The sequence below is a fragment of the Trachemys scripta genome, chromosome 3, assembly GCF_013100865.1.
Source record: "Trachemys scripta elegans isolate TJP31775 chromosome 3, CAS_Tse_1.0, whole genome shotgun sequence".
In the NCBI taxonomy this organism is placed as follows: Eukaryota; Metazoa; Chordata; order Testudines; family Emydidae; genus Trachemys; species Trachemys scripta.
The window spans coordinates 76,922,525-76,935,535 of NC_048300.1; the positions used below are offsets into that span (position 1 = coordinate 76,922,525).

General features: G+C 43.3%; 1 protein-coding gene across 1 annotated transcript in view; it reads right to left on the reverse strand.

Moving 5' to 3' along the window:
• Positions 1–279: 279 nt before the first annotated feature.
• TSNAX (translin associated factor X) overlaps positions 280–13,011 on the reverse strand; it is a 39,844-nt gene continuing 27,112 nt past the window's right edge. Inside the window, exons 5-6 of the mRNA XM_034765115.1 lie at positions 5,719–5,846; positions 280–2,125 (exon numbers count right to left, since the gene is read on the reverse strand). Of these exons, the coding sequence (XP_034621006.1) occupies positions 1,748–2,125; positions 5,719–5,846 (506 nt within the window). The 3' untranslated portion in view covers positions 280–1,747. The remainder of the gene's footprint in view (positions 2,126–5,718; positions 5,847–13,011) is intronic.

The window sequence follows — 13,011 nt, forward strand, 5'->3', positions numbered from 1 at the left end:
ATTGTTTAAAAAAAAAAAGCACTTTAAAAGGTATTAAACAATTGGAAAAACACTCCTTTTTTCAACTCACCAAATATTTCTTTACATGGAAACAATGGGAAAACCTGTGATAAACACTGTAAGTAACTGCTGTTCTGGTCATATATCAGATGACCCCAGTTAACTAGGACATACCATGCTAACGGGAAAAATATTGGCAGTACTACATCATATGGAAGTGGAAATAAAAAACATGCAGTATTTTCATTTGTGCTTGAGGGGCCTATTTCCTGGAGTAGCTTTTTTTTTTTTTTTTTTTTTTTTTTTTTTTTAAGAGCGTATTATTTTATCTGCTGTTTCTCCCCAGCATAATATACAGTTTCAAGGGGCTTTCACAACTTTGGACACAAGTGAGAATTCAGATTATCTGCCAATGAGCTCAAGAATGCCAAATAAATGCAGGGAATTTGCACATCTGCCTTATTTTTATTGCAATTTCTATTTCATAATAGTATTAAAATACACAAGGCAACACATTTCAAAGGAATAAGTCACATCTCACTTAACACACTGAACCAAATTCTTTCTTCGCTAACACCAGTTCAACTCCACTGGAGTCCCTTGGGGTTCCACAAATATAGTGGAGGGCAGAATTCTACCCACTGTCTTAACCCTGTATCCTCTTAGGTGACAAGCATGCAACCAGCATTGCGCAACAAGTCTGTCCTACTGCTGAATCCATGATAAACTTGTTTGGCTACGTTTCTGCACTTGTCCAGGAAGGGGTCTATTCAGCAAACTAAGATTCTGCATCAGTTAAAGCTTTTATTCTTTAAATTTAAAACAATAAATTCAGTGTTTTAAAGGATTTTCCAAATAATGCCAAAACAGTAAGGCAACAAGGCAGAGCTAAAATAAAGCTGTGAGCCCTGAAATGGCCAGTATACAGTAATATTAACCAGGTATTATGAGTTTTATCAATGAGCAGAAAACTGTTAGTTTCAGTTTCACGTTCAAAAATAGTAGTCAGACCAAACTACAGGTTACATAGCACCTTTGGCTCTGTTTCAATTTCAGCTCCAGTGAGATAAACATTTGAATTAAGCAGATACAAATTAAACAATGTGGAGATCCAGCATCAGAGAAGTATGCTCAAATGGGCCTATGAAAACATTCTGATCCCAATAATTTAATGCATCAAAGACCAGGGTAGGTTTAGATGCTAGGATGCTGGGTTTGTTTTGCTCTGATTAAACCACGAGGCTACTGCTTCTCCAGGCCTTTGGCCACCCCCTATTCTGACATGGGGGGTACACAGACACAGGCTACATTAAGGTGTGGGGCCCAAGAGAAATTGTGGGTAAATCAGAATCACAAAATTTAATTATTCACAACCTGCTCTGAGCATCATGTGATCGCTGAAAACTGTTGCAGTGGCCCAGGCAGTTTGAAGTGAGTCCACTTCACTGAAAGACACCAGCACTGAGTGTAGCATTGACATTTAGCCATTATGACAGCACATAGAGTAGAGGAAAGCAGGAGATTGAACAAATATTGGAATCTCTCCTCTGTGGGCACTTACACATTATGTTAAGGGGTTTTTTTGGTTACAAGTTACCTTTGCAAATAATCTTGCTCTGCTAAGTAAAACTAAAAACATCCCTACATACAAGTCATGATGAGGGTCTACTGAAAACAAATCCAAAATATTAACAAGCTTCCAACTGTACAGCCTAGGGCCCTTCAGGGCCATGATTGTCTCACTGTTTTAGGAAAGACCCTCTTCTCGGTCAATCATTTCTGCTTTGGTGGAGAATACATCAGCCAACATGTGCTTTGGGATTTCAGAACCCCTCACTTTTAATGTATAGCAGGCGTTCTCTACTTTGGCCAGACTCTGCTTCAAGGTATATAGTTTCTTAGACACTTCATAGGGTCCAGTGTTGCCAATATAGGAAAAACCATCATAAATCTGACGTAAAAACTGGCTCAGTTCAAATGGGGTGTCTATATCACCGTTTCCAACACTGTTAATACACATCCGCATGAGCTCTCCAGTTAGATCAGCCACACCCAGCAGGTAATCGACAGGTGTTACCTTCAGGCTCCAAGTGCACAGCTGCTCATCATGTGGATTGGAGGAGGGCTGAGGACAAAACACAACATAGAATATTGAAAAGTGAAGAAATGGTGGTTTGCACCAGTTTAAACACACATTGGCTTAACTGGCATAACTGTAGACCAACAACAACTAAAAAACGTTCAGTAAAATTAAACTACACAGTATTTCTATATAATAGCAGGTTAGGCTTCAAAAGCACTTTATAAAATTCATTAACCCTTACTTTTGTACTTTACAGGTGTATGTATCTTCTACATTTCACAGATGAGAAAACAGTGGCAAATGCATTAACAAACATTTTTAAACACTGAAGACAGCGATCCAGGCCCTATATCTACCATCTATATCTGTACACATCGTTACCAAATTTGTCTCTGCATATATGTTTACTTGTATTTACATTTTTGTGCACAGACCTCAGGCCACCAGATTTAAAATAATTGGCCCTAACTGACCTGCCAATGCTAGTGCGGGGTTAGGAAATGTAAGAGCCAGGGTTAGGAAAAATAAATCATACCATTTTGTAACACAATCCAGTATTTCAAAATATAGTTACCATAAAAAGCAGGACTCAAGAATAAATGGACGTGTTTCTCTGGAATTTTCCCCAGATCCATTACTCTACAATCTTATTAAAATTAACCAATACCTCATGGAGTACTTGAAATATTGTTTTATCAAGAAACAATTCTGCTCCTAAATCATATAATTTCTGTATATCTCTTCCCACATTCTATATCCCCAAGACATCATGGTATATGAAAAACTGATTTTTTGTTCTTAAGAGTTCATCTGCTGCAGCTACTTTTTCTCCACCCGAAGTCATAAATCCTATATTTATGACATCACAATTTGTTGTGAAAATGAGTAGGTCACAGAGGGTTCTGCCTTCAGCAGGAGCAGATGAACTCAAATAAAGATCTGGTTTCCTTGCAAATATCCTTAGTAGTAAGGAATATAAGAGGAGAACTATGAAAAAGCATGATTTACAACACAATTTCTTCTAATAAAATGATTTTCCATGAGTAATCTGTAGCAGCAGAACTGGTGCTGTGCTCCTCCATGTAGAACTCCCAGTCGCCCTTGTCAACAGTTCAAATGGGACAAAACACTTGTTGCAGTTAGTGGTAGTATTTGAAGCCTGACCATTCTTAAATGTATTAAAATGTTAGGACATCATGGTTTCAAATTGCTCAGTAAAGGCAGCCCTTGAACATCTGTCTTCAAGACGTTTGCTTTTCTCTAGAGACATTTGCTTAATACTATACCTAGAGTTGAATTCCAGCTGCCTGGAAATGTTATGCAGCTGCCTGCTTGAGTGTTCAACTCAAAAGGCTAGCAATCTAAAGACACCTTATATTATATTTACAGCATTTCTTTCAGGGGAAAGAATATTTATTGATAAAGATACTTGCACCTTACATAACACACAGACTTCTGAGTACAATTAGGACTTAGTAATGTTGTGTTAAAGTGGCAAACATTTTTCCAGGAAATTTCTCCAACATTTTTGGCATTTTGGGCTGCTGAAGTATCACTGTCACCATGAAATTTCAGCAACAATTGTGGGCAAAGGTATGTGCAAAATGCAAAATACACTTTCATCTGGAAACTAAAGTAACATAATGGCTGAGACTTTTTTCCTTTGTGGCTTTTGAAAGATGAGCTGAAAAGAGGGGGAAACACAGAGAGACATTCTGAAACTCTCTCACACACACACAGACATTGGAGATGGAAGGCAAGGGCAAGAGGATCCATAATGGCAAGCACTACAGCCACAGAGGGAGCCAAGGGCTCAGGTGGTGGCAGAGGTTTCTCTTCCTGTAGCTAGAGGAAGAGTGTAGCATGCCTACAGTGCCAGTGGGAAGGGATTTACTTCTCAAGTCTGAACAACCTGACTGCAACACTGAATCTCTTTGTGTCCAGCTGACATTACAGTACAAGAGTACTTTGGATCTCCTAACAGTGGTTCCAATTTCTCTGCAATTGCTCAACTAGCAGTGGCATAAGGGATACCTCTGAATGGCACTGACCGTTTTTACTAGTATATTCGTAACACAATACATACCTATTACTTTGCTATGGAGCTCTTCCTGGGGAGTTACACAACAATGGTCCTTAATTTTCAGGATCTCATAAAACCTTTTCTTGTCCTACGTATACGCAGTGACCTGTTACACTGTTTAATTTCTATGAGCACTCTTAGGGCTTGTCTTCGCTAGGGGGTAAGTCAACCTAAGTTATGCTACTCCAGCTACGTGAATAACATAGCTGGGGTCGATGTAGCTTAGGTCGACTTACCCTGGTGTCTTCACTGCGCTGCATCGACGGGAGATGCTCTCCTGTCGACTTACCTTAATCTTCTCGGGAAGCTGGAGTACTGGGGTCGACCCGAGAGCGCTCTGCGGTTGATTTAGTGGGTCTTTATTAGACCCATTAAATTGACCCCTGCTGCATCGATTGCAGCAGCGTCGATCTCCCCATAGTGAAGCCCTTAGAGATATGAATGTATCTACTGGAGTTTCATTCATGACCTCAACAGCTGGTCATTCATCCAAAAATTAAATCAAGTCAAGCCCATGGAAAAATGTGTGCACTGTTACCCCTGTTACAGAAGAAAAAAACAATACTATAAGCCTGGTTTCACAACTGGCTGTAGACACCAGAGTTTAGCTTTTATAGTCTAATAATGATCATTTCCTTTGACCAACTAACTTTTGTCTCCGAACAAACCTGTTCAGTCACTTTCTGGAGGCAATGCTAATATCGCATCATAGCTTATTTAAGACTTTATTCTTTTTTCAAAAATTTTGGGGAGGAATTGCAGCTGTTTCTTTGTTTTTAAATAATTGATGCTGATGACCACCAGTATGACCATCCAGTGTGGACATCTCCATGCATCTTCATTCAGTGTCATTTGAGATTTTTCTCTTTAAAGACTGCAAAATGTCTCATTAGAACAGCAATTAAAGTGACCTTATGCATTCCACACATCGATCCACTTTACACCCGAATATAAATTTTAAAAATAGAATGTTCATCCAAAGGCTGCGTAAAAAAGATGGCCAGGCTGTATTTTGGCCATATACAAAATGTTCTATTTAGGGATGGGCAGGGCAGAGAGGAAGGGCAAGAAATGGAAGATGCTGTATTAGGCATAGGAAAGGAAGGAAAGCAAGTCTGTTGCGCGGTGGGAAGTTCAAGATTAATTCTAAGTGAGATATCAGTGACCTTGCTAGGACACAGAACACGTATTTTAATACTAGCTGGTTATAGTGAAAAAATTGCAAGTTGATAAAACTGTGACAGAGGACAACACCCTTCTTCTCATCACTCTCTGCTGTTGGCTCCTGTAATTAGCTCATTGTTGAGCAATGGGACTGAATCAGTTGAAGTTACTGTACCCCTTACATTCATTTGCTTCTTCTATTTAGGTTCTTATGCTACCCCTATCAGTATGATATCTGAGTGCCTGCTGGATATAATCATATAGGCAATATGCAATACAAAATTTAGAATAGTTCCTCCAGAATTATCAAATGGTATGCTAATATACTGGCCCCTTTTCCCAATGAAAAGGGCTCAGCCTGGTCCATGAATAACAAAACAATTCTTACCGTGTTTGTTTCTTCTTCTTTGTCTTCCACTGTAAATATTAGCTGTTTGTTGATCTCCTTAACACTAATTAGTGATCGTGTTTTGATGAAATATTGGAAAGACACTGCCTCTACATATTCCTGAAGCCCTGTAGGAATAGCAAAACAGTCAAACTAATGAAACTTCTCAACAGAGATCCATGCTTACAATTACAGAAATATTTTAGAAGAGATTATTTTCAAGGTCACCTGCAAAAGGAAAGTGAAAATGGTGCAAAAGACAGAAATGGGAGCTGAATACATAATTTTATTAACCTAATATGCTTCCCCCATATACAAACCAAGACATTAAACCAACATCATGGCTGATATGCATTTTCAGCGTATTTTATTCAGAAGGGTACATTATGCATAGATCCTCTTTTCCATCCAGATGCTTTTGTAATCGTAATATAAAGCATGATACTGTTCCCACTGACCTCTCGGGCCTGTTCTCACTAAACAGCAGCTCCTTACAGTGGGGTATTAAGAAACTTGTTTTAACAGACTATTTCTCTGATAGAAAAAGAAATGAATAGCACAGTTGAAAGGCTCAGGAAAAAAATAGTTTCCGTTAACAGCAGCATTTGCAGGAATGTTAAGACTGACACTGCACTCTTTATTCAAGCAAAATCTCCACTATTGAGTATTTTTGATGAGTGAATACACACAATGGCTAAAAGACCAATTTTCCAGGTAATTTTTCTCTCTCCTTGAGTCTTTCTAGCTGTTCTTTCCTCCAACACAACCTGTGGTGAAATTGACTAAGTGAAGTACAGAGCCATGGTGCATAGTGTGGGGACCAAGAGCTGCATGACAATTTGATTTTTGCTCTCCAAATAACAATGAAGAAATGTGAATTTGCATTATTCCATCTAGTTATTACTGGAAAGTATTGATTGAAGCCCAAGACTCCCACATCATCTTTTGTAGGAAATCACAGAATCATAAAAATGCAGGACTGTAAGGGACCCCAAAGGATCATCGAGTCCATCCCCCATGCTGAGGCAGGACCAAGTATACCCAGACCATTCATCACATATCTACTCTGGTCTTAAAAATCACAAGGGGAGCACAGAGTGTGGCACAGCCGGAGGGCTGTGTCATGAAGAGGATGCTGCAATCCTGGGAGTGACATGGGTCCCTGGATCAGAAGTGACAGTAGCGAGACGCAAGGGTGCACCGGCTAGCAGAGCCAATCCCTGGGACAGCCAGAATGGGGCGCCGCAGTGGTGAGTCACACCACATCACATATGGTGGAGAATGTGGGCATTTGGTTGCCCCTGAGGGAAGGGGACTGAGTGAGAGACTCAGAGACTGTTTGACAGTTGCCCTTGTTAGAAGAGGAGTTTGAAAGACTATTTAAGGGATACTTGCGGGGGTAAAGGAACTATGGAGCTGCCATGTACAGAGACCTTTTTGGCAGAAGGCAGGTGTACCTTCCCAGACTTCAGAGTTGCCGCTTCCAATAAAGGGGGTTGAAGAGCAACCAAGAGGGATTCAGGCCCTGGTGAGGTAGATCCTGGAAAACCAGCAGCATCAGTGGGAGGCACAGAGATACTTGCAGGAATGCCTGAGGCAACTAATGGAAGAGCAGCGTTATTTGCTCAAGACCCTCCAGGAGGTGATCGGGGCCAGAGAGCCTGGGGCAAGAAGCCAGGTCCCAGGGTCAGGCCAGCAGGCCAAGCAGGGCAGTGTTACGCCTGTGGGCAGAGGGGACCCTTCAAGAGAGCGTGCCCTATTGGAAAGAGGAGAAGTCTATCCCAAAGGGAAAGAGAGCAGGGAAACCCCCAGTCCCTGACCTCTGAAGAGAAAAGGAAGGGGGGATGCTTGTTTTGCCTGTGGGGAATCAGGGCATGTGAAGAGGAAGTGCCCTCACAGACAGAACAGGAGCCCAGGGAATGGCAGCATCCCATTTGGGGATGAGAAAGGGGACCCGAGCCAGCAGAAGAGCAAGAGAGATAGAAAGGAACAGAAGGAGGTGCCAGATACCCAGTGGGGGTGCACCAAGATGGTGGAGAAGGCCAAAGGGGCCGAGCAGGAGAGAAAGGAGAAACAGAAGAGAAGGAAGAGTCCCTTAGACATCCAGCTGCAGGATGTGGGGACTTATACAGAGACCAATTGAAGGGAGCTGGGAATTCAGACCCTGGGAGAAGGGGGTACTGGGATAGCCAGCAGAGCAAGGGCCAAGGCTATGGGAGAGGCTGAAAGTCACTGAGCTGGCCTTGCACAAGACAGCGCAGAGGCACACATAAGGAAATTTAGGGACACCAGGGAGGAGAATGACAAGTTGCTCCTCCTAGTGGAGAAGCTGAGACAGCAGACCGACACCCTGCAAGCACAGTTGTGGGGGCAGCAGTGGAGGTAACCTCCACCAACCAGGGCAGTCGGTCTTAAGGGAGAGGGTGTGTGATAGGGCGCCTGCCACACACTGCGCTCCAAGGGGTTAACAGAGCCCTTGGGAGGCTGCGCAGGAGGCAGCCAATCAGAGAAGGGCTGAGAGGAACAGCCAATCAGGGCCCGGCAGGCCCATATAAGAAGAGCTGCAGGACAAAATACCTTCAGTTACTCCCTGGAGCTTGAAGAGGGAGGAGGACTGGCTGCCTTGCAGGCTGAAGGCAGCAAGCACCCTGGATAGAGCAGTACTGCAGGCAGAGATTGAGGGAGCAAAAGGCAGCTCCTGGTGAGCTGCAGGGATCTGCAGGCTGAGGTCCTGGCAATGACACAGAGGGTGCTGGGGCTGTGGGGAATTGGGTCAGGGAGCTCTACTAAGGAGCTAGAGGGGATGCAACAAGTGGTGGCCATCTACAGGGTCCCTGGGCCAGCATCCAGAGTAGTGAGTGGGCCTGGGTCCACTCCCCTCCCCCCCTTGCCACTGAGGAAGTGGCCAGACATTGAGCTGCAGTTGCTGCTGAGGGAAGTGGCTGGACAGCTGACTGCAGGTCCCCAGGAAGGGGGAACACAGAGTGCGGCACAGCTGGAGGGCTGTGACATGAAGAGGATGCTGTGTTCCTGGGAGTGACAGTGGTGAGACACCACTAGAAGAGGGCGCACTGGCTAGCAGAGCTGAACCCCAGGACAGCCAGCAGGGGGTGCCGCAGTGGCGAGCTGTACCACATCACAGGTTGTTCAATCAGTTTTGCATCCACCTTGTAGTAATTTCATCTAGACCATTTCCCTAGTTTGAGAATGTCATGCATGACTGTCAAAAACCCTACTAAAATCAAGATATATCACAGCAATTAACTGATTCATTCCTTACATCCTGTAGTTTGGGTGAAATTCACACCTGTCCCGAGGATCTTTTAATATTAATCATTTATATTGCAGTACCACCAGGTGGGGGCTTTGTTCTCTAGCAACATATGGGATATAAGTCATAGACCGTGTCCCAAAGAGCTTACAACTTAAAAAAGCAAGACATTACAGGTAGATAAAACGAACAAGTAAGTGGGGACAAGCAGGAAAAGAAAAGATATGCTCTAATAAATTTGTTAGTCTCTAAGGTGCCACAAGTACTCCTGTTCTTTTTGTGGATACAGACTAACACGGCTGCTACTCTGAAACCTTCCAATAGTATATTGTTTTAGCACAGATTAGCTGTGTATATAATTTGTAGTGAATTGTAGTAAACACAACTCACTACCTGCTTAGCAGTTACCAGATGGCAGTTTTCTGTATGTATTACAGAAGAGGTGAGATTTAAGGAGGGTCTTGAAGGAAGATCAAGTCTTGGTAGCTTTACAGATTTGGACTGGGAGTTCTGCCCTTCTTTGTAAGGGGCTGAATTGGGGAAAGTATGTGGGAAGTGCCCATAAGCAGGCAATTGAGGCTGGCATGGTTGGTAGAGTTTAAGGCAGTCATTCTCCCTGAGGGTATGCAGAGATCTTCCAGGGGGTATGTCAACTGATCTAGATATTTGCCTAGTATTCTAAAAGGCTACATAAAAAGGACTACCAAAGTCAGAACAAACTAAAATTTCATACAATGATTTGTTTATACTGCTCTATATATTATACATTGAAATGTATGTACAATACATTTGGGAGGTCCAGGTTGGATATCAGGAAAAACTATTTCACTAGGAGGGTGGTGAAACACTGGAATGCGTTACCTAGGGAGGTGGTGGAGTCTCCTTCCTTGGAGGTTTTTAAGGCCCGGCTTGACAAAGCCCTGGCTGGGATGATTTAGCTGGGAATTGGTCCTGCTTTGAGCAGGGGGTTGGACTAGATGACCTCTTGAGGTCCCTTCCAACTCTGATATTCTATGATTCTATGATTCTATATTTATATTCCAATTGATTTATTTTATAGTTGTAAAAAGGAGAAAGTAAGCAATTTTTCAGTCAGTGTGCTGACATTTTTGTATTTTTATGTCTGATTTTGTAAGCAAGTAGTTTTTAAGTGAGGTGAAACTTAGGGTATTTAAGACAAATCAGACTCTTGAAAGGGGTACAGTAGTCTGGAAAGGTTGACAGCCACTGTAATAAGGTAACAGAACGGATAGGCATGGTGGGGCTAAAATGTGAAGAACTTTGACAATGCAGACGAGAAGTTTGTACTTGACATGTTGGAAGATAAAAAGCCAAAGGAGAGAGTTAAAAAAGCAGGGTGACAATCACAGCAACATGCCAGGAAAATTATCTTAGCAGCTGCATTTTGAATACACTTGTAGGAGGCCAGAGAGGAGAGACTGCTGTATTCAAGGCACAAGATGATATGGGCTTAGACAAGAGTTTTGGCAGTGTGGGCAGTGAGGAAAGATTCGATCTTGGGGGGAAATCTTGGCCCCACAGAAGTTGATGGGAGTTTTGCCATTGATTTCAGCATGACCAGGATTTCACTCCTAGAGATGTTGTATAGGAAGATACAGCCTGGATCAAAGGAAAGGTCTGAGTCAAAAAAAGCCAAGAATATGGATATAAGCAACAGGGAAAATGGTGGTGCTGTTCAATGTGATTGAGAGGGTGACAGAGAGAGGGTTTGGGCGGGGAACATCAGCCTATAGAAGGCCTGTCATACTATAGCCGTAATAAAGGGCTTAAAGGTGACCTACAAGGATATTTCAGAACAACTGTATCCTTTTTATGCCTTTTTTATGACTCTGGCAGGGTAAGGAAAATAGGTTCAGTGTTCAGAAGCCACCTTAAAATGCTCTTCACTGGTGAGGAGCCATTTGAGGCTGCCTCTGATTATGCCCCCTGTGATTGTTCTAGCTTTTTCTCCCCCAATCTAAGGCTACACCTAAAAATCTACAATGGAGATAAAGCATTTTGAGCATGAGTGTAAAAGGCTGCTAAAAAGAATGTGCTCAATCAGAATCCCCCAAAAGTTTTATTAACCTATAAGTTCTAGAAACTGTTGGATTTCACCACTTATCTTTTCCCAGGCTCATCTTGTACTCCGTTATGATGCAGTATTATGTGACCAACAATTCATTATGACATTTTCTCTAATTCTGTTTTTAAGCAGAGAGCTACCACATATAGCAGCATTACACATGGGAACCTCTGCCAGAGCACATTTCTGGTGTCTTCGGACTGGACAATCAACTGGGAACGAAGGATCAGGGACCTGACCGACTACAGTAACTCCTCATTTAACGTTGTCCCACTTAACATTGTTTCAATGTTACGTCCCTGTTCAATTAGAGAACATGCTCGTTTAAAGTTGTGCAACGCTCCCTTATAACGTCATTTGGCTGCCTGCTTGTAAGATTCTGTGGAAGAGCAGCGACTTTACAAGGGAGCATTGCACAAGTTCTGCTTCTTCGCCTCCTCCCCCTCCCTCCCAGCACTTCCCCCACCGCCAAACAGCTGGCGGCGCTTAGGACTTTCTGGGAGGGAGGGGGAGGAGTGGAGATGAAGGGCTTCCCTGCTCCTCCCCCTCCCTCCCAGCACTTCGGGCTTAGGACTTTCTGGGAGGGAGGGGCAGAAGCGGGGAAGCGCTGCGTCTCCGCTCTTCCCCCACCCTCCCAGAAAGTCCTAAGTACCGCCAAACAGCTGTTTGGCGGCACTTAGGACTTGTGTGTGTGGGGGGGGGTTATGTGGCGTGCTCTGGAGAGGAGATGGAGTAGGGGTGGGAAGAGGTGGGCCTGGAGTGGAGCAGGGACAGGAAGAGATGAGCCTGGAGCATTCCTGGCAAAATCTGAGCCTGTTCTCCGGGGAAGCTGCCGCTGCTGCTGCAAAGGTGCTTCCTAGCATCCTTGCCTGCAGCGGGCTGTGCCTGTGTGGGGTAAGTCAGGGGCACTTCCCAACCACAGTACAGTACTGTACAGTATACAGTATAATGCCTTTTGTCTGCCCCAAAAAAATTTCCTTGGAACCTAACCTCCCGCATTTACATTAAATCTTATGGGACAATTGGATTCGTTTAACATTGTTTCACTTAAAGTTGCATTTTTCAGGAACATAACTACAACGTTAAGTGAGAAGTTACTGTACTTCTGCCAAAAGAGATCAAGTGAGCTCCCAAATTCCCTATTCATCATTCCCTTGATCACACCACCCCATTCCCTAAATTCTCTCATCCACAGCTTCCTCTTTCCTTCTTCAATTTCTACCTCCTGCTCCCACACACATCCTGTTTCTCTTTCCTTTACTTTGTCCTACATTCTGATCATCCCCACATACCTCTCAACTCCCACTTCTCACACCGCCTAACTGTTTCACTTTCACTAACTTTCGCACAGAAGCATTAAACAAAAACATCTGGTTTGCCATTTACTTTCATTCAACCCTTCCATGATTTTGGTTAAGTCCCCTTCTTTCAGAATTATAAGATTTATGCTTACATAATGTCCTGTATATTACTGTCTTCCAAATATGTCTAGTTTATTTGGTAGCTCAAATTACTCACATATTTGGAGCTGTTTCCATTTCCAATAGCATTTCTGGGTTCCCTGGTAATGATTACTTTGCTATTTATTCCATAAAAATAATCAAACTTGATTAGTATAGTATAAGGCAGCGGTTCTCAAACTGTGGGTCAGGACCCCAGAGTGGGTCGTGACTCCATTTTAATGTAGTTGCCAGGGCTGGCGTTAAACTTGATGGGACTTGGGGCCGAAGCCCAAGCCGCATCATCCAGGGCCAAAGCCAGAGCCTGAGGGCTTTCGCCCTGGCTGGTGAGGCTTGGGCTTTGGCTCCCCTGCCCGGGCGGCAGGGCTCAGGCTTTGGTCCCCCCCTCCTGGGGTAATGTAGTAATTTTTGTTGTCGGATGGGGGTCGCGGTGCAATGAAGTTTGAGAACCCCTGTTATAAGGCTTTTTAAAAGTC